Here is a 26,473-nt window from a genome sequence, read left to right as displayed (position 1 = left end):
GGTATAGGCCACCAGGTTGCCATGGTTTTCTGGTTTTGCTATAAGTCTATCTGGCGTTGCTGACAACTCACATGCGGCTGATGTCTTGGATTTGATAGAAATTCCCAGGAAGGGAGTCTGGAATCAGGGTGTTGGATGAGCAAGCACTGCCAACTATATTTTCTTATTCCTTTATGTAAATATGGACATAGCCGCTGTGCTTTAATTTGGATTGGATTGGCTTGGATTACAGAAAATCACCTAAGGGTTAGTGAACTGGCACTTTGAGGACTCGACTTTTGCATGCAGTCATCCCCGTGCTGGTCTTTTTTGGAGCCTAAAGTGTTTTAAAAGATAAAATTCTACCAGCATGTTAATCATCAGGGGTGAATAGTGAGCGACTTATGGGAAAAATGTGAAAGAATTTCATGTTCCTTCAATGCAAGTCTGTTGGAAGCCAGAGATATTTTGTTGCCACCGTATTAGATCAGATTCTGCTGTTAAACTTTTTGTCAAAGTACCCAAGCATGTTCGAATTAGATCATTACAGGATTCTGAAGACTGGGATCTTTAAGGGTCTCTGGTGATAGTCCAGGTTGATGATTAAGATGCACTCAGATACAGGTCAGACATAAGGGAAAGCATCCACTGGAGGTCATATTATGAATTTATTAAATTGTGCTTAACTGTTACATCACACTTGTCATGGTGACGAGGTGTAGCAGAATGGGATGGAAAGTGGTTTCTGAAAGCCACCAAACTCATAAGCTGCCCACTCTCTGGAGGAATACATTATGATCACTTAGTTTAAAGGCCTCTTACCTGGTGCTCCTTCAATAAAAGCCAATATGTGCCCAGTGTATCAAGAGTTTTTTAGTCCCCCCCCCCTCCTCTTCCTTTTTTTCCCTCCAGCACCTTGATGAACTTTCTAGGAGACTCTTGGGAGGTACGGGGTGACTGCCTGACTCGTGGCCTTTGTTGTCAGTGGAGTGCAGCCAACCGAGCATCTCTTAATGAAGTCATCAGCCTTTTACTGGCCTCCTTTTCTAGCGTATGTTGTTGATACACTCAGATGGGGGAACAGTGACTCAGAGAGAAAAGCAATAAAACACAGGCCAGAAAGGTGCAGCATGAATTTAAGTAGGACACAGACTCCGTGTTCCTGGTCAGGTATGTCCTTTGCCGTCCTTTGGAGTATTCAATTAATCAACCACCTATCTTGAACTGAATTCATTCAAGTCCAAGTAAAGCAGAAATGAATCTTCCCTCTGAGTTTGTTGCATCAAAGAAAAATGTTTTAGTAACCACTCAGCCAAGCATGAATAACCACCAAGTTAATGACATTAGCCTCATTTCCACTGTAGAAACCTTCTGCAGTTCCTTTAATCTTTTCAGGAACAGGGCCGTTTTTTCCCGCATTCGCACATACAGGAACTGGGGACCACGGCCCTCAGTTCCTGGAACCATTTCAGCTCCTTCTCCTCAGCTGGGTCTGTTCTGGTTTCCATAGGAACACATCTGACGGAGGTGTTTGGTGGTCGGTAGCTACGCCCCTTGTCATGTTGTCAGGCTGAAATGTTTCCTCATACGACACGGACACAACCTTGGGGTGTTTAATAAGTTAAACCTCCACGTGGTCTCCTTTGTCTGCGGCGCTCTGCTCTCCTTCCTTCATGAAACCAAGAAGTTTGGCCTGCGCTCCATCCTTCGTCTCCTGACTCTCTCTGTGAGCTCTTCCAGCCTCCATGTTAGACGCCCGATGTGATCGTCCATGATTAATATCACTGTCATGCTGACCGTGAACACGGTGGCCTCCCCGCTCTCCATGTTAGCTTCTTGGTGGTGTTTTTTCTTCTCTCCTTAATTTTCGCGGGTTTTGTTTTGTTTTGTTTTGTTGTTGAATGTGGCGCTAAAGTAACACGTAGCTGTCGCAGACGGTTGCGTCCCATCAGTCTCTATCAAGGTCCCGAATGCGAATGCAAACTGAAACAGTTCCCCTGAGGAAGTGCGGTTATTAGAACGAAATTAGAGGAGGACCGTTCTTAGAACTGCTCTGTCCAAATGCGGCTAGTAAGATTAAAATCATGAGACTCCATGAGCAACCTCCGGTTAAAGTCTGTAAAGCTATCAGGTGAAAAATGAAGTGGGTGTTGGTGATGATCCTCAATTCCGTATCACTGTGACTCTGCCCATAATCTATCCAGCAAGCGTCCACGGACCAGCTGCTCCTGAAACTTTGCTTCTCAGAGTACGCACATCTTCAATCCATACAGTATGAATCTGATTCTCTGAGCTGGTTGTACCTCCTCCACTTCTACACTGATGCCCCGCTTCAACTTCTCTCTTTACAAAATGAATTAATCTCTTATTGATTTCATTATTCCCTGTCATTTTAAGCACTATTAGTTGAATGAGCTCTGAAAAATTCTGGCATCCAGCAAGAATCTTTTAATATGTTTTACAAAACTATTGTCTATAATTTGCTTTACTCAGACTTTAAAGCATCTTTACAACCTGTACCCATGTAGGCCTGAAGGGTTGCAATTAAAGCAAAAATGGTGAAAAAAGAAATATTTCCAGGCCAAGCCTAAGCACTGAACGTTTGAAGATGTTACATGTTGATTTAAGTTCAAGGCCTAAGTGAGAAGTCCTCATAATAACGCTGTGGAACGTTGCCAGCTGAGGACTAAAACAAATGAACTGTGGTTTTAACCATCAGGAATTGGCATATTGGTGTAAAGTTTACACAAAACCGCTGAAAGCAGTTCAATTGTCAGTTAAAGAGTCGAAATAAACATTTTAATGGGTGTAAAGTACCAGAGACAATCGGTGTGGTCATTGTTACTGGTGCATGGAGTTAAATTTATGTTATGTTTATGTTATTTCCCTCACATTTGCAGGCTCTTTACACAAAGCCTGCAAATATAAACACATCAATCCAGTTTTAGATCAACAGCGTATGTAAATATATTGCAGATTGCCAGTAAATGGACATGTTCACATTCAGGATTCTTGGTTGTCTTTGTCAAAATGTTGGTAATGTGGTAGAAATGGGCAGGCATGAAGACCTTAGTGACTGCTAATTGTTCCCAGATAGTAAGAATTGTGAGCACCTTGTCAGTGAAATGTATGACCAACTGACAGTGAGCCATCAAGAATGAACCAATTCTTATCTGTGAAGGCTCCAGTATGTAATTCACAGGTCTTAAGATATCTGCTTAATATGCTGGTACCAGATACTGCAGGGCTTCTTTGGAGGTCTGTAAGTTCATGTTCAGCGCTTGGCTTATTCCTGTAGATGACATACTCTTGTTGTAGACGACATGCTCTTGTTTCCTTGTTTTAATCTATTATTTAACCTTTTTCTCTTTTCCTCTCTTCTCCTAATTCTGTACTCACCATTAATAATGGATCCTTTCCTCTTTAGACTTGCTTTTGTTCCCTGGCAATGGGTAATGTCAGTTTGCTGTAATTGCGGGTCCAATATGATGCCCTGTTAATGACAGAAGAAGGTGGGTGGGCAGTGAGATGGCCGGCAGTGCTTGCATTTATCTGACTAATTATGGTCCGCGTCAGTGTTCACCTGCCAGTGAGTGGACGGAACATGGAGGGCCCAGCTGAGGACCCTCAGTCAGCAGCAGCTGGTTGTGGAGGCTGCACTCATCTTACTGCCTGTCTCAGAGAAATGTACAGTCACTGACTATACAATAACACAGACTCATTTTGAATAAAAATTGTTGCTGTATTGGTAGCTATAAGATATTGCTTTGATGATGCATTGTGGCTAGTGTTGCGTTTCTATTAGGGCTGAGTGAGTTAACTCGTTATTATCGCGTTAACTCGTCAATTGTTTAAAGCAAATACAATGTAACTTCTCAAAAAGCCCATTATGGAGCTCCCCCTACAGGCTTGAAGGTAATGTACGGTTACACTGTCGTAAATACAACACCCTTTCACTTTCATGTTTGTTGACGAACCGGCGAGGAGTCAGAAGGTGCAAGCAATGTCGACCGAGAAGGTAAGAGTAATCAAATGTACCTGGGAGCGTGAGAGGGGGCTATTTGTTTTTGCGGTAGGTGTGCCAGAAAGCAAGTCGAAGTACTTCCGCTCAGCTCCCGGGCCGGTCCAGCAAAGTTACATAGCGCAGTTATTCCAACTCAGACAGGCATAGGAGACAGGCCAATCGTAATATTAAAGTGATAGTTCGGAGTAGATTCACCCTGGGGTCATTTGAACCGTGACATCCAGCCAAGTAGCTCACCCGAAGTTTTTTCGACATTGGCTGAACATCAGCTGAGTTACCGAGTTATCCCGAATAGCTTAGTACAAGCGCTAACGGACCCTGGCAGTATCTCCAAAATTACCACACTAAAATCACATGCCATGACACCAAACTTCTACAGTAGTACAAATATGGTCTGTACTCACAAAACGATGCATTTGGAAGTTTGTACATAGTCCAGGAGTTTATTATTATCAACACAAGCCTAATAGCTTCTCTGCTGCTAAAGCTGCGTCGACGTCACTTCCTTGAACTGGGAGCTTCAAAGTAAGATGAGGGTTGATCTACTACTGTAGATCCGAACTATCGCTTTAAAGGCAAAACACACAACTGATAGCAGCGAGTCATTCAAGGAAACAGACAGTGGAGCGAGGCTTCTACATAAAAACTACAGAAAGATGCTGATGTTAAAAGTGTGTTTGCACAACAAATGTTATGGCACTTTCATTCATATGGCAGCACATTTAAAATAAAACTAAATGCTAAAAGCTATACACTACTTTTGGATTCATTTTTGGATTTTGCGTACAAATGCGATTAATCGTGATTAATCAGGGAAATCATGTGATTAATTAGATTAAACATTGTAATCGTTGCTCAGCCCTAGTTTCTATTGAGTAACAGTCCATTGATGTCATCTACTTTTGTAATGGTTGATGTTTCTGTCTGAGTGTAGTCGCAAAACACTGGAGAAAACCTATGATCAAATTTAGTTTTCTTTGCATAGTTCAGCTCCTCTTAATGTTTTCTCAGAAATAATTCATGCTGCTGTCTTCCCGTATTCTGGTTCCTTCAAAAATACTCAGAGCAGCACACAAGGCTGGGATTATATGTAGTGAACGATCTAAAAATAATATGTACAGCATTAATTACATGAATTGAAAATGAACACGTGTAATTGATTGTTGCAACCTTAACAGCCTTATTACACATACTGAAGCTCTGCTATAGCGGTCTTCTTAGTGAGTGCAGTCTGTAGGGAGATTAGCTTTTAGTAACTACAGTTCCCACTATCACCGAAGATTAACGTGTCTCTATGTGTCTTTAAATCTACAGCTTTAATTCTGCTCTCTCAGGATATCTCAGTACTAGAGTGTGTGTCTTTCCCTTATGTGCTGATCCTATACATACCACTATAGATGGAGTACAATGGTTCAGGGACAGTGCGTCGTTTATACTGAACAATTTTGGGCTGATACTGCTCTTAACATTTGTTTACTGTAGATATATATTAAGATGTATTTTCTATTTTTAAATCAAAACAGCAGACTGAACTGACTGTCTTAAGTTACGGTGCAGTAGATGCAGCTTAAAAACAAAGATTACTTATGGTTTTAAATCTTTGGACATAAGAAATCTTTATTTTTGGAAAAAGTCGTTTATATCAGTGTCCTTTGTGTGTTGTTCTAGCATGTGGTAGCTGTATTAACATCCACAGAATTTGGATCAGGTTTGTCCTGCTGCTATATTTAATCAGTACACATTGTATAAATATGACTTTGTTCCAAATAAAGAAATTGGTAAAAAGGAAGAAGAAAAAAATGAAAAAGCCACGGGAGAATCATTGCTGTGAATGTATAAAGAAAGAAAGTGGAGTTGTGGGAAGAGCACTATGATGGTTGGCAGGGAAAGACGAGCAGAAGGAGGTCAGCATGAGTAGATCTGAGCAGTTCTGAGTTTAAGAAAAGAGTTAGAAGCTCGGGGCCTGAAAACACCAGAGAGTCGCACAGCAACATAAATCCTTCCATCTATAAGACCTATGGGAGCTAACCATCCTCTGGATGAACTTTTAGCCGTTGTCCCAATTCCTGCTTTTGCTTTTGTCCTCTTCTGCTTGTTCCGGGAGTTATTTTTGGTTCAGTAAATCAGGTTCCAGAGATGACTTTTTCAGCCGACTCCCTGACACCCCACATGATGCTCTCATGTCCAAATGACGAATGATACGCTGTAGACAGTGTATGTGTGTGTGTGATGCAGGGCAAGCCATGATCTAACCCTGAGTTTTCTGCTTTCCTAATATGAATGGAGGAAATTCCATATAACAGACAGCTGGCAAGTAGGGATGAAAATGGGATAAATATGAAATATGAAATAAATGTCAATGAATTTATACATTTACTACTTAGATGGATCATGGCACTCATCTCTATCGGTAGAGGGATGCACCCTTTGACTTTGAATGAGGATACAGTACCAGTCAAAAGTCTGGTGTTGATAGGAAGAAAACAATTTCTGGTATTGTATGCATTTGAACTAACGATTTAACGAGATAAATAAATAACAGAGGTCGCTGGCTAGCTAGCAAACTGTAGCCTGTGAGATAACTTACTGTAAAACGTTAGCCAGGCTAGAAAACTCCCAAGCTAGTTTTTCTTTCAGCCCAATCTCTTCACAGAAAATGGAAAAGCTGCATTGGCCCAATGCACAAAACATTGCTGTTTTATAACAAAGGGTGAAAAATTTTACATGTTTCCTACTGTACATAGTCAGGATGTCAACTTTTGACAACATTCCATTATAATGACGTTCACTTTCCATATTTTGTCGATGTTTACAAAAACAATTGGCAGGAGGGAATTGCTGGGGATCTGTACAATGTTGTATTTCCCTCTCTCTCGTGATTATTATTTTTCTACTGCACTTTCACTGCCAAATTGTTGGGCTTAAACCTTAAAAGTACATGGTTATGGTTTAATATACAAGGTTAGGTCCATATGTTACACAATACATGGTGACACAGATACATAAATCAACATGTTTATGTGAATACTGGCTGATACAAAACAACAGCTTGAAGATGTGTTAACTGATCCGTGAAAGGACCGGTGTGGCTGCAGGCTTTTGTTCCAACCCTGCAGCATCACAGCTGATTTGTTTCATTCAATCAACTGAACTGGTTAAGTTGCATACTGCATACTTCCATTCTGCATACGGCATACTGATCGATCAGACAGTATGCAGAGCGTTTACCCACAATGCATTTCGCTCCTGCCCGAGCCGAAATCAGCCGGCCTGAAGCTGATTTCGCTTAAGCTCTAAACTCTGTAAACTTAAGCGACATTTGAAACATTTTCAGGCGAGAAAGTAGTCGTTTAGATCCCCAACGTGTTGAAAATCTGACAAAATACCGGCTATTTACAATTTTGTTCTGATGAATTCGGCGCTACTAAAGCTAGCCGCAGCGAGTAACGCACTGCCGGTTATTTTCACAAAATAAAATACCTGTTGCCTTTTATCATAGGGAAAGCCATTACGATACAATTGGTGCTTTTGTTTTGAAAACAGGAAGTGAACCTACCCTCGTTGTAGCTAACTTGAAACTGCCGTTTTGACAGGAAATGATGATCGGCGACGTCACGTTACGTTGCATCTTGGGTAGTTTGAGTATGAGTAGTAACCTCATGATGCATACCCAACATTTCGGCGAATCTAGTATGCATCCGGGAACTTCTCGCTTACTCAAACTCGCATACTAACTCAAAAAGTTAGTATGAGTAGTAGGAGAAGTAGGCGGTTTCGAACACAGCCCTTCAGTGCAGACAGTTCAATTAATTTAATGACACAAATCAGCTGTGCTGCTGCAGGGTTGGAACAAAGATCTGCAGCCACACCGGCCCTTTCATGGATCAGTTTGACACCCCTGAAAGGTTGTGATTGGATTGTGACACTACAATGTTTTTGACTAGTGGACAAATGCACATATTACACGTTTTCCATTGAGACTGAGCTGCCGGTTCACTGGATATTTTACTCCAACTGTTGTTCAGAAGTGTACAGCAGGATGTTATGTGTGGTAAAGAAGACCTTGACACAGAAGACACAAATGTTTCGAGCATGTTCTGCTGAAGCTCCCCTCTTTGGCTTCCATCCTTCTGCCATGTGATGTTAATGTCTCCCCAGGCATGTTTAAGCTCTGCTATTCCTCATATACAGTGTGCAGTCCTCCCATTCCTTCACTCATGACGAGAGGAAAGGAGCAGTTGTGCGGAACGTGACACCTTCTGAGAGCGTAATATAACCTCATTTGTGGATAATCGGTCTCCTGCTTGTCCCCCACCTCTATTCTTTATTTAGTTCCCTCAACTACAATCCCTCCATTCCTCATCGAACCTCCCACTCTCCCTTTACTTTCTATTTTGGTCACATCTCCCTGTTGTCACTGTGTTTTGTCTCCTTCCTTCTCACTTTTTTGCTCGTCACATGGCTCGAAACATGCAGAGAAAAAAACAACAAAAGATTAAAAAAAAAAACAATTTCAAAAGCACAGAGAAAAAAGCTGCTGGTGCAGCAGCTGCATCAGGGTCTCAGCAAGTGGAGCTTGATTGTGATGTATAATTTATGTGTTCAAACTCTCTAACACAAGTAGGCTATTATAGGTTTTGTGTTGCAGAGACCTTTGGGATTTAAAAAAAAAAGAAAAGACGTTTGGAAACTAAAGTAAACACTACAGGAAAACTTATCAGAAAGCTTCTGCAGACCAAGGAGCGTGTCAAGCTGTGGGGAACACGTGTGCTCATGCCTGTCTCTTATGATGTCAGAAGTTTAGCTTTGAAAGTATTTTTATCAAAAGTGAAAGAGGATTACTTCTTAGTTTCGGTGCAATCTGTTGGTTTCCTTAGCTAGGAAATTGTTTTTGAATTGGATCTATATGAATGAATTGGATTATTTTATAAATAATTATGATTATAATGAATTGAATTCCAATTGGCTTGAATTGGAGTTTATTATTTAAGTGCCTTGAGATGACATTTGTTTTATTTGGCGCTATATAAATAAAAATGAATTGAATTAAGATACAATAAGTGTCACAGTAAACCAGTCTCGCTAGCTTGTCCTTGGAGCTTTCTACCTTAAATCAGTACTAGTGATTCAGAAGTGATCATTGAGTAATTCAGTACTACATGTTTCTGCTCAATGTGCAAAAGGCTTGTTTTGGCATCCTTCTTTTCCTAGTTCGAGCGCTTGAAATTCTTGAGTGCTCGAGCAGATAGATCAGAGATGGTTGCCTTTCTTTCTCGTGCTTCCTTCCTCCTCCCCCTCCTTCCATCTTCATGTTCTGTGGTGGTGGTGGGGGGGGGGGGGCTGTCATGGAGAATGACGGCATTTCACGTGCCATCTGATGTTTAATTACTTAGTGTCGTAGCAGGAGAGTAACAACACACTCCTACACAACCCCCATGAGGTTTGTGTACACATAAAAGGCGTTTGTTATTCTGCATGCTGTTCCACATGCACACACTGAGGATGTGGGAGTCTGTGTGCATGTATGGCGGTAATGTGAGGTCAGAGTGAGTGGGAGCAGAGTGATTAGGTTGTGCTGCCTCTCTATAGGCGTATTAGCGTGTGGCCTCTATCTTTTGTAAAATGCGTGTCACACACATGATCCTCTCTCTGCAGGAGGAACTGCAAAATGAATTTTTTTCATGTCATAATACAGCAGCTGGTTTTGTTCCAGTTACACTGAAAAAATTGCCACCCTTCATAGCAGCCTGCTGCAGAAAATTGCTATCCAAAGATGAACTAAGATTTAAAGGAAAGCGTCGTTTGTCAAGCATTATGTGAAGGAGACTGGTCTCCTGCTAGCATATGCTGTCTGATACATAGCTTTGGTCGTGGTTATCGCAAAAGACAAAAAGCTGTAATGCAACTCATTGTTTTCCCTGTAACCTCAGCACAATTACCCGACTTGAACTTTTATTTTCTGAAATGTGGCATTTCAGATCCAATTATAAATAACTTGCTTAATTTAGTATAATTCTTTTTAAATTTTTTATTATTATTGTTTGTTTTATTCAGTCACACAGTACACAACAAATGTGCTCAGTACAATCATAGCATTTTTAAGTGACTGAAAAGGCACAGGCTGAAGCTTAATGCTTATATTTAAGCCTGTCCTATTACCCATCAACCTATATTTTTACAAATACTAAAGTAGAAGAAGGAAAAAAAAACAATAGTAAAAAGAGAAAAGACAAAAAACAGAATTGCATCCTATAGGGTGACAGTCAAAATAGAAGAATAATGAAGCCATATCATAAATAAACACAAAATCCTTCACAAATTATAAATACTTGTAGCCCTCAGAAATTGCTTTGGAAACCATCCTTTTGAAAACCAAGAATGTTCTACAATTTCTTACATTTATATTAGCATCATTCCATAATGAAACCCCAACAACAGATATGCATCTCCTTTTCATTTCTTTTTTGGCCTTTGGTACAGTAAATTTGCACATGTCTCTTAAATTATACTTTGTTTCTTGAGATGAGAAAAACCTTTGTATGGTGACTGGGAGTAACTTTGATTTAGGTCTATACATTATTTTGCAATATACCAGCTCATTGAATTTCATAACATGTGATTTCATAAACAGTGGGGGTGGGTGGGGAGTATGTGCATAGTAATAGTAGTAAAGGTTACAACTGTGTTCGTTGACCCCTTTATGCTCTGAAATAGGTGCTTTTTTTTTTAAAAAAACGACGAGCCTTTTGGTTTCAGAATCACATGTATAGAAAACTTTATCACGGTTAAACGCTGATCGAGGTGACTTTCCCCTTTCAGTGCTCTGTTTGCATTTTCTTTTTTCTATCTGTGCTCTGCTACATGACTGAGTATGTATGCTGTAAGTCTGAGATCAGCTGAAACACTCAGTGTATCTAAGTCCAGGTTGAAGACACACCTATTTTCAGCTGCTTTTGAATAAAGCTCCAAATCTGAAGCTTGAGTTTCAAAACTTATTCACATTTTAACTCGTGATTTTATCTATTGTTCTAATTTCTATCTTTTTTGTTTAAAATTTAAATCAAGCTTTTTATTTCTACTGTTTTGTATGTATCTGTAAAGCACTTTGAATCGCCTTGTTGTTGAAGTGTGCTGTACAAATAAACTTGCTTTGCCTGTAATACTGCAGGCAAGGCAATGCTACGCATGGCATTTTGCATCCAACAATAATGAAAATGAATGCACTTGCGGTTGTGGGAAATTCTTTGTACAAAAATAGAATAAAAGAAAATAAAAGAAATCCATTGGTTGAGTCGAGAAAAAAGGTCATTTTTAAAAAAAGATAGTGATAGTGGCTGGTTGAGGCTGATCATCAGCGTGGAAACTGTGCACATTGTTCCCATCGGTATACATGGATTTATACCGTATGTAGACATGTGCATTTATTTTCTGCTGTGGCTACTAGCCTGTGTTTCCCAGCTTTGCTGTCGCCAGATAAGACCAGAGTGCTGCCCTGGTGAGAGGCAGCTGTTACATGGCATGAGTTCCATGCTCCCACAATAAAAATGTCCTCATGCACAACGTTGAGGTGGTGTAATCGGCCTGCAATGAAGAGGCCTCTGAGAGAAAAAAAGCTCAGATAGACTGTTTATGTGGAATTCTGTGAAAGCTTGACTCTGTGGAGCAGCAGGGTTTACGCTCTCTGGGTTTACCGTTGCATTTGTTGTGTCTCCACAGAGCAGCCAGAGCATTCGGAGAGTATTTGTCCAATTCGAGTCAAGACAACCGCAACGGAGCAGGTGAGTGAATAGAATATTTATTGTCTTTGTCACAGGTACAAATAAATTAAAAGTGCTCTCCAGTCAGTGCGTCTTTCATTGTGTCTGAATAAGAAAAAAAAGAGATAAAGAATAAACAAACAGTATGAACACACAGTCATTGCATAAAAACAATCTACAGACAGACATACTTTCTGTCCCATTCATTTTCCGTATTGCACATTATTATTATTATTATTATTATTATCTTTTGCAGCATTGAGGGTGGTTATTGCAGTTGGATAAAAACTATGTTTGCGTCTATTTGTCCTTGTGTTAAATGATCTGTACCAAACAGTTCAAACAGAGAGTGACCAGGATGTCCTTTATCATGTTCCGGGCTTTTTTGAGACAACGGGGAACCGGCGTAATTCTTCCAGTGTGGGGGAGAGGGGGAGCCGGCGATCTGTTGGGCGGTGTTGATGACCCCCTGGAGCGCTTTCCTCTGAGCCTCTGTGCAGCTGGTGCACCATACGCACATGCAGCATGTTGGTGTGCTCTCAGTAAAGGGACACCAGTAGTCTTTGTGCCATGTTATTCCTCTTGAGTATTCTCAGGAAGCACAGTCTCTGCTGGGCCTTTTTCTGCAGCTCAGAGACCTTCATGCTCCACCTGAGCTGCACACGTTCGAATATTGTTACACAACAAACAGCAGCTGCATGTATTACCCCAGAAATCAGCCTTAAAGTGCATGAGGAAAAAAACTTGCTGAGGCAGAATGAGCAAAGCTCCTTCGTCACCACAGCGGTGGGTGTTCGGGTATTGCTGCGCAGAAAAGTTTGCAATGTATTAGAAAAAACTGCTCTGAGCCGGTTGCTGGTAATTTTCCACTCTGCTGAACACAGCAGTCTTTTATTGAAACTGATTCGTGTTTACAACGCACTGCACCATTTTAACTTCAGTCATTTTTTTTGAGTGAACGTAACACCATTTGTTATGTAAGTGAACAGAAGGGTTACTTCAGACAAAGCTGGCAAGTACCAGCCAAACACGATGCTGATGGTGTTCATGCTCAGCAACAGGGTCAAGAGATACCAGCATTTAAAACCACAATAAATGGATGTGCATGTATGAGATAAAGTATTGCAGCAAATAGATTGCATTTATAGGTCACTTTTCTAGTCTGGTTGACCACTCAAAGCCCTTCACACACAGCGTTTGTTAATCCATACGGGCTACACATGCTGTGCAGTCCTTTTTTTAAATTTACCATTCACATCCACACACAGACGAATGCATTTGGAGCAACGTGGGGCTTTACTGTCTTGCCCGAGGACTCTTCGACATGTGGTCAGGGGAAGGCAGGGATGAAACCACGACCACTTAGATTATTAGACAACCACTCTTCCTCCAAAGCTAAAGCCAGCTCCTGTACCGTGCAAAAGTCTTGATCCACCCCGCTTCCAAACAGCCAAATGTCTTGTAATCCTTTAAAGTCGATCAACACCTCTGAATGTATTTCATTGGCAGCGGGCGGCCCACATTATTTGGTCCCATTTCTTTAGTTGCATCTATGAAAAAGGTGATTAGCGGATGATCGGTAATCTGAAAGGGATGTTCTGCAAAGACCTGACACTAAATCAATTCAATTCAATTCAGTTTATTTATATAGCGCCAAATACAACAAATGTCATCTCAAGGCACCTAAATAGTAAAGTCCAATTCAAGCTAATTGTAATTCAATTAATTGTAATCACAATTATTTACGAAATAATCCAATTCATTCATATTGAGCCAATTCAAAAACAATTTCCCAGCAAAGGAAACCAACAGATTGCAGTGAAACTTGTCTTCAGTCCAATCTGCCGTCCTGAGCGTGTCTGAGGCGACTGTGGAGAGAAAAAACTCCCTTTGAACAGGAAGAAACCTCCATCAGAACCAGACTCAGGAAGGGTGGCCATCTGCCTCCATCAGCTGGGGTTTGAGAAGACAGAAAAGAGGGGAAAAAACACTGTAACACCATTCAAAGGATATCTGTTGGAACAGGGAAACACGAGTTAATGACCACAATAAGGTCACATGTACATAATATCATTTGAGAAATTAAACAGGGGAAAAAGAGAGTAAAGTGAGGAACGGTGTGACAGATGAGCTCCCCCAGCAGTCTGGGCCTATAGCAGCTTAACTATGGGATGTTTCAGGATCACCTGAGCCATCCCTAACTATAAGCTTTATCAGAAAGGAAAGTTTTAAGCCTGGTCTTAAGAGTGGAAAAGGGTGTCTGCTTCCCGGACATTTACTGGCAGCTTATTCCACAGAGAGGGGCCTGATAACTGAAGGCTCTGCCTCCCATTCTACTTTTCGAAACTCTGGGAACCTCAAGTAAACCTGCAGTTTGGGAGTGAAATGCTCTGTTAGGAAAATATCTTACAATGAGATCTTTAAGATCTTTAGAGCTGAGAGATGCATCTGGACCTTCAGCTGATCCATCTGCTGTTGGCCCAAGCCTCATCAGAAATGGGCTCCATGGAAGGGTGGCTGTCAAGAAGCCGTTCTTAAGGAAGGGAAACAGGGAGAAAAGGCTGAGCTGTGCCAAAGGACACAAGAAGTGGGCTGAAAATCAGTGGGCTTTGGAATGTCCTTCAAAAAGAACTATTCCTGAAGACTACTTAAAGAAATCTCAACTTGCTTCCAGCATAACTTGAAAAATAAGAGGATTCAAGCTGCGGGTGGTCATTTAAAAAATGTACTTTCAAGCTAGTTAGAACGGTACAAATTCCTTATTTGCCACCTGCTGTGTTCCGAGCTGACTAAACAGGACATAAAGTAAGAACGACCCGTTTTTCATCTTACAGACGGTTACACTCTCGGGACTTTCACTATTAAGAATGATGAATTAATCCAAGATGTCAATCTTTAGCTTCAAATAGTAAGCCAACCTAAACTATTTGAGTAAATCCGGTATCTTTCCATTCCCCATATTTTATTTTCAATTCACTAAGTGTTGTATATAATCACCCATATTCAACGCATCTCCTGTTTGTTTTAAGGTTCATGTCTTTGGTCATATCGTTTTAATAAAAAGTTCAAAGATCTATATACAGCTATAATCACAGGTTGTGTCGTGTGCTTTCTTTACGTAATGTCTGTCCAACCAAACGAGAATTCCCGAAAGTAGCGAGATATGAGACTGATAGTAATATAACGTCCCAGAATCATAAGGTTCTGTGTTTTTCCTTTTTAAGGTGGTGCCCTACATCCGAGGTTAATTTAGATTTATTAAGACAGTGAGAACTTCTGATAAATCCTTATATTTGATCAAGTAACGCTACACTTATGTAATGCATTTTCATGTATGTTTGCATGTTTCAATAAACCACCGCACCTGTTGGTTCAAGACGTTTGCACAGTGCCACATGTACAGGTATTGAAGGGAGGTTTAAGATTTCTGTGAAACGCCGACAGCATTGTGCATCTTTCACTTTATTTGGTCTTTTTTCTGTCTTTCTCTTTGCCTTTATCCCCAGATCATCTGCTGTCTGACACCTTCGCTGGCCAAGACTGTGATTCTCCAGACGTCGGCCTCTTGCACAACAACAATCTGCCACCACAGAGCAGCAGTTTGCCCATAACTAAACCCGGCCAGTCCAATCCCAGCACCCACCCTCAGTCTCTGCCTCAGGTCAGCACGCTCCAGGCTCAAGCGTCTCTGGGCCCCTCAAAACGCAGACTGTCTGTTGAGCGAAGCCTCTCCACAGAGGACCCGCCGGGTCCTCGAGCACCAGAGGGGAGTGTTGCCGTGAAGCCGGCCAAGGTGTACACAATAACCAGGGAAGGCGGGATGACGCTTGGTGGCCCGGGAAGTGAGGAGAGCCTGGAGCTGGAGGTGCTGAAGGGGCCCGGGGAGCCGACGGCATCCCAGGCTCCTAACAGTGCCGGTTACAACCTGTCCTGCACCAGCCAACCGTCCGGCACGGCTGTCCGTGGTAGCCATCACCGTAGCAGCCATCACCGCAGCAGCCATCACCACGGCAACCAGCATCACGGGGGCCCGCCATCATCTTCACAGCCGCTGCAGAGCTCAAGGAGCGCCAGCAACATCGGGGATTGGGGGCTGAGAAGAGGGGCATCGAGGGAAGATTACACCCCCGACTGTGTGGCCTGCATCCGCGCTCCGTGTCAAAGCCAGCGATCCCTGGATCTGGATACCTCTCCTCGGGATGGAGGGAAGCACCGCAAGAAGCTGGAGAGGATGTACAGCGAGGACAGAACATCTACTGATGACAGGGGTAAAGAAAGATGGAAATGAAGCAGAGTAACATGGAATGTATTTGCATAGAAATAAATGTTCACCAACAAAAAGTAAAAAAGAAAAAAAATAGGTGTCAAATTCTTCGATGCATTCACAATCTCTCTCACCAGCCTCCTCCGTTGAGTGTGAGGCCTGTGTTTATATGTGCTGCTGGCTGACTCCACGCCTTCCTTTTGTTGTCTTTCTTTTCAGAGGACAATCCTAATAGCTGGTTCCCCAAAGAGAATATGTTCAGCTTTCAGACAGCCACCACCACCATGCAGGCGTGAGTATGGCACGGAAATCCACCTTCACTCCTACTCCGTGCATCACAGTCTCTTACTGTACCGACGACATGTTGGCAGCGTGTTTCCACTGCTTTCGAATGCTGCTTTCTTCTCCAAACACTTAATGAGCTTTCACACCAGAACATGTTTTAGCTTTTTATAAATAAAGCTGTTTTGTAGTTTTTTTATTTAGTAAAAACGCATATATTGGGCACATTTACTCCTACCTCACAACCAGCTATTTTAACCTTTTTTTGCAGGTGTTTATACTCCGACAATACATATATTTATATGTCTTAATTTACAGTAATATACAAAAGTCTTGAGCCCGTCTTTATGAAAGGCTGCTGGTAACAAAGATAAAGATGCAATCTCAAATTTGTTCCTTGCGAAATTGTCTCTAAGTATTTAGATAACACTGGTTCATCTCTTGAGTTAGGTGCCTAGTTGTGCTTGAAGTCAGTGTTAAGGCGAGACACGGCAGGCAAAAACAATGATTTTTCAAGCATTTTGGGCCAGTCTACTCCTTCAATATGTGTTCTTTCAACTTTCGCTATAAAGAAAACGTTGAAAACATAAATTAAAATGTTTATTTTGTTACATTTTGTTGACGTTTCACCCGAATTTACCAAGAAGTTAGCACTCTAGCTTCGTCTATTGTTGTAAACATAGACATATAAAGAAAGATCTGAGTCATTTACAGAAGGATTTGTTGATAAGTCATTCCTTGCCTGATTTATGTGACATTATAATAAAAAAATATGGCGAAAATCGATGTTTTTTTAGGCTATGGACAGTATATTTTTTTTTCATACTTGTGAAAGTAATCAACTGAGGAAGTTTCATGGTGATACCTATTATTTTAAAATATTCATATCTGACAAGATATGAATTAAGTGGTTCTAAAAAAAAAAAGAAGAAAATAGTCGAGTAAAAATACCAGACTGAAAATGAGTGAAAATTTCCAGAGAAAATATTTGAAAGACCTTCAACATGCTTTGCGACCACTTCAAAAGATTCCGAGAAAGTCTGGCTTTTTGGAAGCAAAATATTCAGAAATCAGTCTGAAGACTTTTCTGCATTAATGACATACGCGCTTTTTTTAACTAAATCTTGGCATTAAATCTATTTAGGACACATACACACACACACACTCCAGTCTTGAAGAAAGGTTAATTATCACCCTGATCTGATAATAATGACTCACAAACAGACAAAAGTCACCCTCCACCATCTTTCCCCTCTCCTCCATCACGCTCCCTTTTCTCCGGCCATATGTCGCCCTGCCTGTTTTCCATCTGCTTTCATCTACTTGAGTCCCCATTGGGGTCAGGCTGATATATGGGTCTGACAAGGCCTTTGAATAAAATGGCTCGCTGGTGTCCTCGACTTCGAACATCGTGGGAGATTTGCATTTTTATTGATTACACATTCACTGATCCAACTATTAGTCCAATGAGCAGCCCTTAATGTGAACTGACTCTATTAAGGTCGGTCATATGTGCAGCATCATCATGTGTCTTCTGGTGCTCTAATTTCTAGCTAATCTTTTCCTCTTATAGTATTTCCTCTTATAAAGTTTAGGTGAATAACATAAGTCCTCTGATCTACAGTAGATGTGTGTGTTTGTTTGTTTTTTGCTGGCCGTTTCTAACTTCTCTTTTTTTTGTCTTTTCTTCTTCTTCTTCGCAATGGCGGCTTTCCAAACCACGACTGTAGAATATCGTGAGTAGCTCTTTCAAACGCCCCCACTATTCTTCCTTGTTGCTCTGCCTTTTTCCTCACTCTGTCACTTTGATGATATGTTTAATCCCTTTTCCTCATGTGGTTTTGTGCTAGTCAGTCTGATACATTTTTTACCCCCACAACCTCAGAGTATGCTGGACTGAGTGTTAGAAGGTGTAAATTCAGTCATTATCAGCTGAAATGCAGGGAGGGGAACAGTCCACTTTGAGAGATGTGAGAAGAGGTGATAGTTAACTAAGCATTCACAAGTTGCACCAACACATGCACTTCCAAATATCGGACAGTTCCTTGCTTCAAGTTCTCTTTAAGACATTCTAGACACAACGCCACAGAATTAACTTGTTACATACATTAAGCCTTAAAGGGGAAGTTCGTTCTTTTTTAAACCTGGACCTTATTTCTGGCATAAAATACGTTCATCTACTCACCGATAACAGTTTGGTGGAAGTCGGCGTCCTTCGGATGATATTTAGATCCATATAACGGGAGAGAACAGGGCAGAGACAATACAGCCTCTAAATAAGGCATTATCTGGCTTTATTTCACCAATACTTTAAGACCAATGAATGAATGAACGCGTACTATTGCACTGTTAGCTCAGAGCTGCCGTGTTGTTGTTATCGGGGGCTATCGGGGGGCTTATAGGAAGCTTTCTACACATGCGTCTACTAGGATGACGTCATTGCCGCGCAACACGGCAGCTCTGAGCTAACAGAGCAATACTACGCGTTCATTCATTCATTGGTCTTAAAGTATTAGTGAAATAAAGACAGATAATGCCTTATTTAGAGGCTGTATTGTCTTTATATGGATATACGGGATCTCCAGTGATCTAAATATCTTCCGAAGGACGCCGACTTTCACCAAACTGTTATCGGTGAGTAGATGAAGGTATTTTATGCCAGAAATAAGGTCCAGGTTTAAAAAAGAACGAACTTCCCCTTTAAACATTTGCATATGCAATCAACATGAAAAGTGCATTGGTCAAAGGGTTAAATCAGTGTCGGACCGCCACTGTCTGTACTGTGGTGCACAAGCGACAGACTAAACTAGATCCTGTTCACACCGACCGATATTAGGTAACATCTTCTCCATGAAGCAGCACGGTTTGTTCTAAAAAAAAAAAAGCTAGGTTTTTGATTGTTATACTATTTGTTAAATGGAAATGAAAAGTAGCTAAATCTGGTAACACTGGAGTTCACCAGTGTTTTTACCACCAAAAAGAGTTCCTTTAACTGTTCTTTTTGTACAAGAAAAACTTAATAGTGTCATTAATGGCACATTTTTTTTATGACATATCATCTATTTATGTATAATATAGAAAACTATTTCTTGACTATAATCTACAGAAAACACAGCAAATGCATTTTAGTCGGTATTTCAAAGTAAGAAAGAAAAAAAAAAGTTTAACAATATTTTTAATTGGGGGGGGCGAGTTAACTCGTTATTATCGCGTCAACTCGGTAATTATTTTATGCCAATAAATATTTTATCGTGCATTAACGTAGTTGTTTTTTTGTTTTTTTTTGTATTAAGTTATTTTTATTAATTTATTTTATTATTGTAAAAGTCTGTTGCTCACAGGATTTTATTTTGTAAAAGTCTGTTGCTGTCTGCTGCGGAACCGGAAAAGAAAGTAATCGGCGGATCCACCAAACATGGAGAAGGGTACGGAACTTTTACTCGGCCATTTTCATTTTAAAGTTCTTCCAGACGGCGGAGTCGACAGAACCAAAGTCATCTGTAAACACTGCCAAGTTGAATTGTCTTCTCAGCGTAGTAGTTCCAGTCTAAAATATCACTTAAAGGCAAAACACACAACTGATAGCAGCAAGTCATTCAAGGAAACAGACAGTGGAGCGAGGCTTCTACATAAAAACTACAGAAAGATGCTGATGTTAAAAGTGTGTTTGCACAACAAATGTTATGGCACTTTCATTCATATGGCAGCACATTTAAAATAAAACTAAATGCTTAAAGCTATACACTACTTTTGGATTCATTTTTGGATTTTGCGTACAAATGCGATTAATCGTGATTAATCAGGGAAATCGTGTGATTAATTAGATTAAAAATTTTGATCGTTGCCCAGCCCTAATTTTTAATTGTTAAAGCTAAGCTGAAACACTAAAACCAACACACAACGTGTTGCTGTTGTCAGTCAGTCCCCGGAGAGCCTTTTGCTAAATGTTTTATCAACCTACACTGTCACGGTCTTTTTTCTTTCTTTCTTTCCAAATTACTTGGTTGAAATTGGTGAAAAAAGAAGCTGGATCTCTTCACAGCACAACAAAAGGGCTGACATCTCTCTGAGTGCTCGTGATGGCAGATGGCAAAGAGGGAACCCAAAAATGATGAGTTCACGAGGAGAAGAAATTTAAATGTCATAGCGACGCACAGGCAGAGCTTTGAAGACTTTTGGATAATAAAGATGCAGACTTCAGTGACTTCAGTCCGTTGTTTTGTCGGCTCAGAGCTCATCAGCTGTCTGTCTGTCACTTAGTCAGAACCAGGCCACAGGACACGGCTTCATTTCTGACATTCACTGTCACAGCTGATTCCCATCATGTCTGACATGTTGTCAGAGCCATCACTGTCCTCTTTGGGAGAGGCGCAACCGCGTGGTTTTGTTATGCATCGTCCAAAATTGGACATAATGGATATCAAATTGGCTCAGACCTAACATCATGGTTTAAAAAATGATATTTAAGTGGAATAATATTCATGACAGTCATTGATACCTTGACTTGAGTGGATAATATGGGCGACTTTGTCTGAATGGTCAACTCAGAGTGGGAGTTATTTCCTCAGTGTCTTTTGTCGTAGATCCTTACTACATTGTGATCCTTGTGTTGGTGTGTGTGAGTGTGAACATTCAAATATCCACAATGTTTTCTGCCTCTGGTGGATAAAGTATTCCTCTTACCGGTCCGCAAAGTTAACCAAACCCTCACTAACCCTTATGGACCTAACCCTTTCACCCTTAACACCTCTTCTGCTGCCCCATCCTTCATAGTGCCCGAATCCAACTAGACCCAAAGGGCCAGTTTCTTAATGCTGCATGGCAATCAGTCGGATCATGTATAAACACGCTAGAGCTTAAAATCCAAAAAGATAATGCGGACACAGAATAAGTAATTTAAAAAATGCATATGTCCTATAACGGTTGGGAACCCCTTGGGTCAGATTGGGTTCAGACAAATACAAATCTTTTATGTTAGGTTTGGGGCAGTTTTAATCATTAAACGATATTTACAGACAGAACCCCTTAACGCTTTGACATCCTGGCAGGGCTTTCCGAGGCATTGCTGAGAAAAAGAGACGGAAAAGAGAGCAGGAGGCAGCCACCATGATGGAGAGGTACTGTGTCATGGCTGTCCTGTCCTGTCCTGTTTGGTGCCGAATCGTCCCTGTTAGAGTTCCACCACTTCTCAGAAAAACAAATACCTATCCGAACACACCACAACACTCTTGTGAGATATGAATCTTTACCTGATTATTGTGTATACATTATTCTTTTCAGGGTCACAGGGAGGCTGGATCCTATCCCAGCTGTAATGGGGGAGAGGTGGGGTCCAATGTAAATAAAATCAAAATACAAGGATTTCTAAATCCCATAAACAAATATTCTATTTCCATTTAACATTAAAAAAAACACATCAAATGTTTAAAATGACAAATTTTATGAAAAATATGAGCTCATCTTGAATTTTATGGCAAAAAAATGTTGGGACAGGGCCTCGTTTACCACTGTTGTACTAAATGTCTAAATGTGGTTTAGCATTGTCTTGAAATATGCTCGATTGTCTCGATGTGAGCGTACGTTGCTCTAAAACCTGTTTATACCTTTCAGCATTGCTGTTGCCTTTCCAGATGTGCAAGTTGCCAGTTCCATAGGCAATAATTACCATCAGAGATGTAGCTTTTTTAACTCAGCGCTGATAAGCTCTTGGTCCCTCTCCCCTATAGTTTAGATAGAGCTTTGACCTATATTCCCAGACACAGATTTCTGGATGTGTTCCTGAGTCAATGCACTGATTCTTCTGACACAATCATGTCGGTTTCTTTTATGTACCACCCCCACCACGAATGTCACCAAGTTCTCTGAATTCTAATTATCTATGACAGAACATAATTCAGAAATTGCTCCAGAATTTGTAGTTTGAGTTTTAGTGTGACCATCCTTCTGAGAGACTCTGCCTCTCTAAGGTGCCCTTTTTTATACCTAATCATATTACTGAGGCTATTCAACCTAATTAGTTGGAAGGAACATGTTCCTTCAGCTGTTTCCCTTTAGTTCCACTTACTTTTCCATCCTTTTGTTGCCCCCCCGCCCCACTTTTTGTGACTTGTTGCTGCCATAAAATTCAAGATGAGCTAATGTTTTCCATGAAACAGTAAGATGTTTTTACATTATGTTCTATCGTGGGTAAAATGTTTGTTTATGATTATTGGTGGATTGAGTTTTTGGAATTCCAACTAAAACGGTCATAAGGGTAGTTTTTTTTTTCTTCTTACCCCTGAATATGACTCATAGCAGCGCCGCCCCCGTAATCTGCAGCAGCACGATATGACTCATGAGTGTTTCCTCAACAATGCAGACGTGCTTTTTACAATGTGGCCGTCACTGTTTGCTGAATATCTGGGTTACATGTAAACACAACATATTACGATTAATCTTTGTCCCTTTCTGGTTAACTTTAGGTAGTAACATCCCTTAGAGTTAGAAATTAGGGATAGAAAACAATGGTTTGGGCTGAAAAAGCCTTATTTTTACAACATAACTGTCACCATGATCCCATTTTCAACCATTAATTGTTCTCACGACTACTAGAAGTCACATTTTCTTTTAATATAATTATTAGTCATATCTGCCTGGACGGTTTCCACATTTACTAAAGAGTGTTTTATGCTTTTAACAGGAATCGAACCGCTCCTTCTGCTCTTTGCTCTCAAGCAGCTGCTCTTGACCACAAATCTTCGAACAGCATCCCATGTTCCACTCGTGCACGTCGTGAATCCTGGAAACTGTGGGTGGCAGGTTTAATCAGTGTTTCTCACCGAATAGCAAGGTGTAAAACCAGGGTCCATCAAATACGGCGCTGTTTGTGTCTGGCACCGCAAAGCGAACAAATCTGTCAATGTTGGGCAATAGACCGACCATCCACCAAGGCTGAGGCATGACATACATTGTTTGATCTTGTATGTGTGTGTGTGTGTGTGTTGTGCCTCGTACCTTCGATAGAACAGTGCATTCATATTCATTTCACAAATGGAATTATATTTAAATGGAATTTGTGAGAAAAAAAAGGTCATAACTGGAAAAAGAGGGGTGACGAATTATAGCTGCACAGCACAGGAATTTGGCTCGGTAGTCTTATGTGTGGGTGGTAGTGATTTTAGGAGTTGCTGTCAGTCAGTATGAAAATACAACACTGGCTGACTGATGGATCTCTCTCCTCTCTGAGTCATCCTTCTATTTTAGGTTCTGCCTTCACAACTCCTGGAGTCAACACTGACATGTCACCAGTCTTTTATTGCCTGAAACTTCGGCTTCGATACTACATATATGGATATTTCGGCATTGCATTGGAAGTATTTCCACTTAAGGTTGAGTCCCTCATTGCTGTGAAGTGGCAAGAAACACTACAGTTCAGTTTGGCAAAAGGTAGCAATTACAGGCCACAGAGGTGAGTCTCATTAAAGATAATAGGCTGTGGGGCTTACGGCCAGCTACAGAAGTTATCACAAGCCTCATCACAGTGGCAGATGCTTCATCTAAACAGAGCACCACTTTAATGATCAGCTTCAGCTCCAAAGATCAGCAAACAGGAGCTTCTGTTTTTTATTCCTTTTGTTAGATTCATAATAATTACATTCACACACCTTTGACTTAATTTAAGTCGTTACAATTAGCAACTTTGGGGCACTTTACACGGAAACGAAAACGGGTTAAAAACGCAAAACCTTTTGGCGGATGCACTATATCGTTTAGATGGTAACGGCGTTTTGGGGGCATGAAAACGCAAAAAAGTGAAACTGCCATCCAGAGTGGAATTCTTGAAAACGCTCCACTGTCGCGCCACCGTGTAAAGGATGAAAAACGCAAAACTGCGTTTCTCGTCACATAGAAATGACGTGACAAGTATAATAAAGCGCCAGAAAACCGTGGGAAACACATCAGTAGGCTATATCAACAATGAGCTTTGGTAGTTTTATAATGTAATGTAACATTTAGCAAAAGCTCAACTTCTTCGTCAGTCCACACAAAATTGTCTGATTTCTTCTTCGCCATTTTGTTTACTGAAGGCCTACTTCGCGCGCTTGGAGTGAACAGGTAGAAGAGAAGTAGAAAGACTTGGTCTTGGTAGTGTTGCCACCTAGCCATATGGCGTGTTTACTGCATCAATAAATATGAAACGTCACACACTTTTGCGTTTCCGTATGCACGCAGATTTTCACCCTAAAACGCTCGTCTAAATGCAGATTTAAAAGTGAAAACGAAACGCCACTTTTGCGTTTTGCTTTCAGATCGTTTCCGTGTAAAGGTAGCCTTAAGCTAACTGTAGCTACCAGTTACAGTGCAGCAGGCACTAAACAAGGCAGAATCCATTCCTCTAAGTTTTTGTAACCAGACCTTGTCAGCAAACACAAACAGAGAGCACTCATTTTTCAGTCAGCTCACCATGTAAAATCATGATCACAAGAACATAAATTCAACTAAATGCACTGCAGTCGATGCACAGTTGCCACTTTAGTTGGAAGCTATTTCCACCATGAGGTTTGAGGAACAGAAATCCAACCCCCTTCCCCTGGTCATCGCTCTCCACTCCTACATATTCTGAGCACTCTTTTTTATTTTCTTATCTTCAATTTGTTCTGTTAAAGTTTACAGAGAAAATGGTCCAGGTATGAGGCTCGCCTTCTCTTTTTGTGTTGTAAAGCCCTAGTTTGAAACTTTCCACACTTAAATTTGTTAAATTTGGACTTGAAGTTTATTGTTTGACCATTTGCTCCCACCCCCAGCTATGGCACAAGCTTCTGCAAAACCCTGCAAAACCCATGGATTACCAATTCCAATATGCACAGCCTCATTGAAACTATATTCCAGTAAAGTTGACGAAGAGAGATGAAAACGGTACAGATTTTCTTCTGCACTCCTTTACAAAATGAAATGAGAAATGACCACAGCATTACTGTTGAGACATAAAACAAACTTGCAGGCCCGAGCCACAAGTCTTCCTAAAAGTCATCAGAAGCATTCGAATGATGTAATCCAAGTTGAATGAATGCTTTCCCTGTTTTACCTGTTTACCAGGCAGTCAACATTGTTTTAATAAACAAGCATCTTCTGTAGGAGGTGCGGAATGCTAAAACTTTGCTCAGTTATAACTGCCTGATAATTCAGAAACAGTAACCTGGTATATCAGCACCTTTTAACCTTTTAACCTCGCAAAAGATAAGAATGACACCTGCGCTAAATATGTCGAAAAAGTGACAAAAAGTCACTGCTAAAGCCTCAAAACACGTTGGAAGAATTAAAAATGAATTAAAAAATCAGACTAAAATGTCTCTGAGAACAAAAAAAAACTAAAACTGAATACACATCAGGAGCTGAAAACCCTGATAAAATGGGATTATTTTCTGTGTTTTACTAAATCCTTGTGTGGTCATTGTGTCTAACAGATGATTAGTAATGACTGATTGTTCCTCATGTGTATCAAGTATAGATTTAAACACTTTTCATTTGCAACAATTCACCATCATGGACTATCCATCCATCCATTATCTATACCGCTGAATCCGTCGATCGGGTCGCGGGCGGGCTGGAGCCTATCCCAGCGGTCAATGGGCGAGAGGCGGGGTACACCCTGGACAGGCCGCCAGTCATCATGGACTACATTCTTCATATTACTAAAAGTTTTGGGTTTCACAGCTGTTTACTGTAAAAGTTCCCAATTTGAGCAAAAATAAGAGCACAAGACCTTCGTGCTCACCAACCGTCGCAGTCAGACTGTAACCATGACACTGTTTTTCTCCTACTTTGGGCGGCCGTGGCTCAGTGGTGAGAGTAGCTCGTCCAATAACCTGAAGGTTGGCGGTTCAATTCCCACTTTCACTGCTTAAAGATTGGTGGAACTGACAGCTGGAGGGGTGGCAGTCCACCTCTTCGCCACGGCCGAGGTGCCCTTGAGCAAGGCACCGAACCCCCATGCTCCCCGGGTGCTGTGAATGGCTGCCAACCTGGATGGGTTAAATGTGGAGGAGTAATTTTGTTTATTTCGTGTATCTACATGACAATAAAGTCTTAATCTACTTCCTGTCACAAAGAGCTGTTCCTCTATTCTGATTTATCTCTCCTTTTATTCTGTTTGTCTCATCCTATTTTCTCTTTTTCTCAAGTGTACAA

General features: G+C 40.9%; 1 protein-coding gene across 1 annotated transcript in view; it reads left to right on the top strand.

Moving 5' to 3' along the window:
• Positions 1-26,473, top strand: part of LOC142381911 (NMDA receptor synaptonuclear signaling and neuronal migration factor-like) — a 71,132-nt gene that overhangs the window by 8,293 nt on the left and 36,366 nt on the right. The window contains exons 2-6 of the mRNA XM_075467207.1: positions 11,720-11,781; positions 15,267-16,028; positions 16,244-16,316; positions 18,037-18,042; positions 21,355-21,423. Of these exons, the coding sequence (XP_075323322.1) occupies positions 11,720-11,781; positions 15,267-16,028; positions 16,244-16,316; positions 18,037-18,042; positions 21,355-21,423 (972 nt within the window). The remainder of the gene's footprint in view (positions 1-11,719; positions 11,782-15,266; positions 16,029-16,243; positions 16,317-18,036; positions 18,043-21,354; positions 21,424-26,473) is intronic.

This window comes from Odontesthes bonariensis, chromosome 6 (genome assembly GCF_027942865.1).
Source record: "Odontesthes bonariensis isolate fOdoBon6 chromosome 6, fOdoBon6.hap1, whole genome shotgun sequence".
Classification (NCBI taxonomy): Eukaryota; Metazoa; Chordata; class Actinopteri; order Atheriniformes; family Atherinopsidae; genus Odontesthes; species Odontesthes bonariensis.
This window is presented reverse-complemented; position numbering and strand designations above follow the sequence as displayed.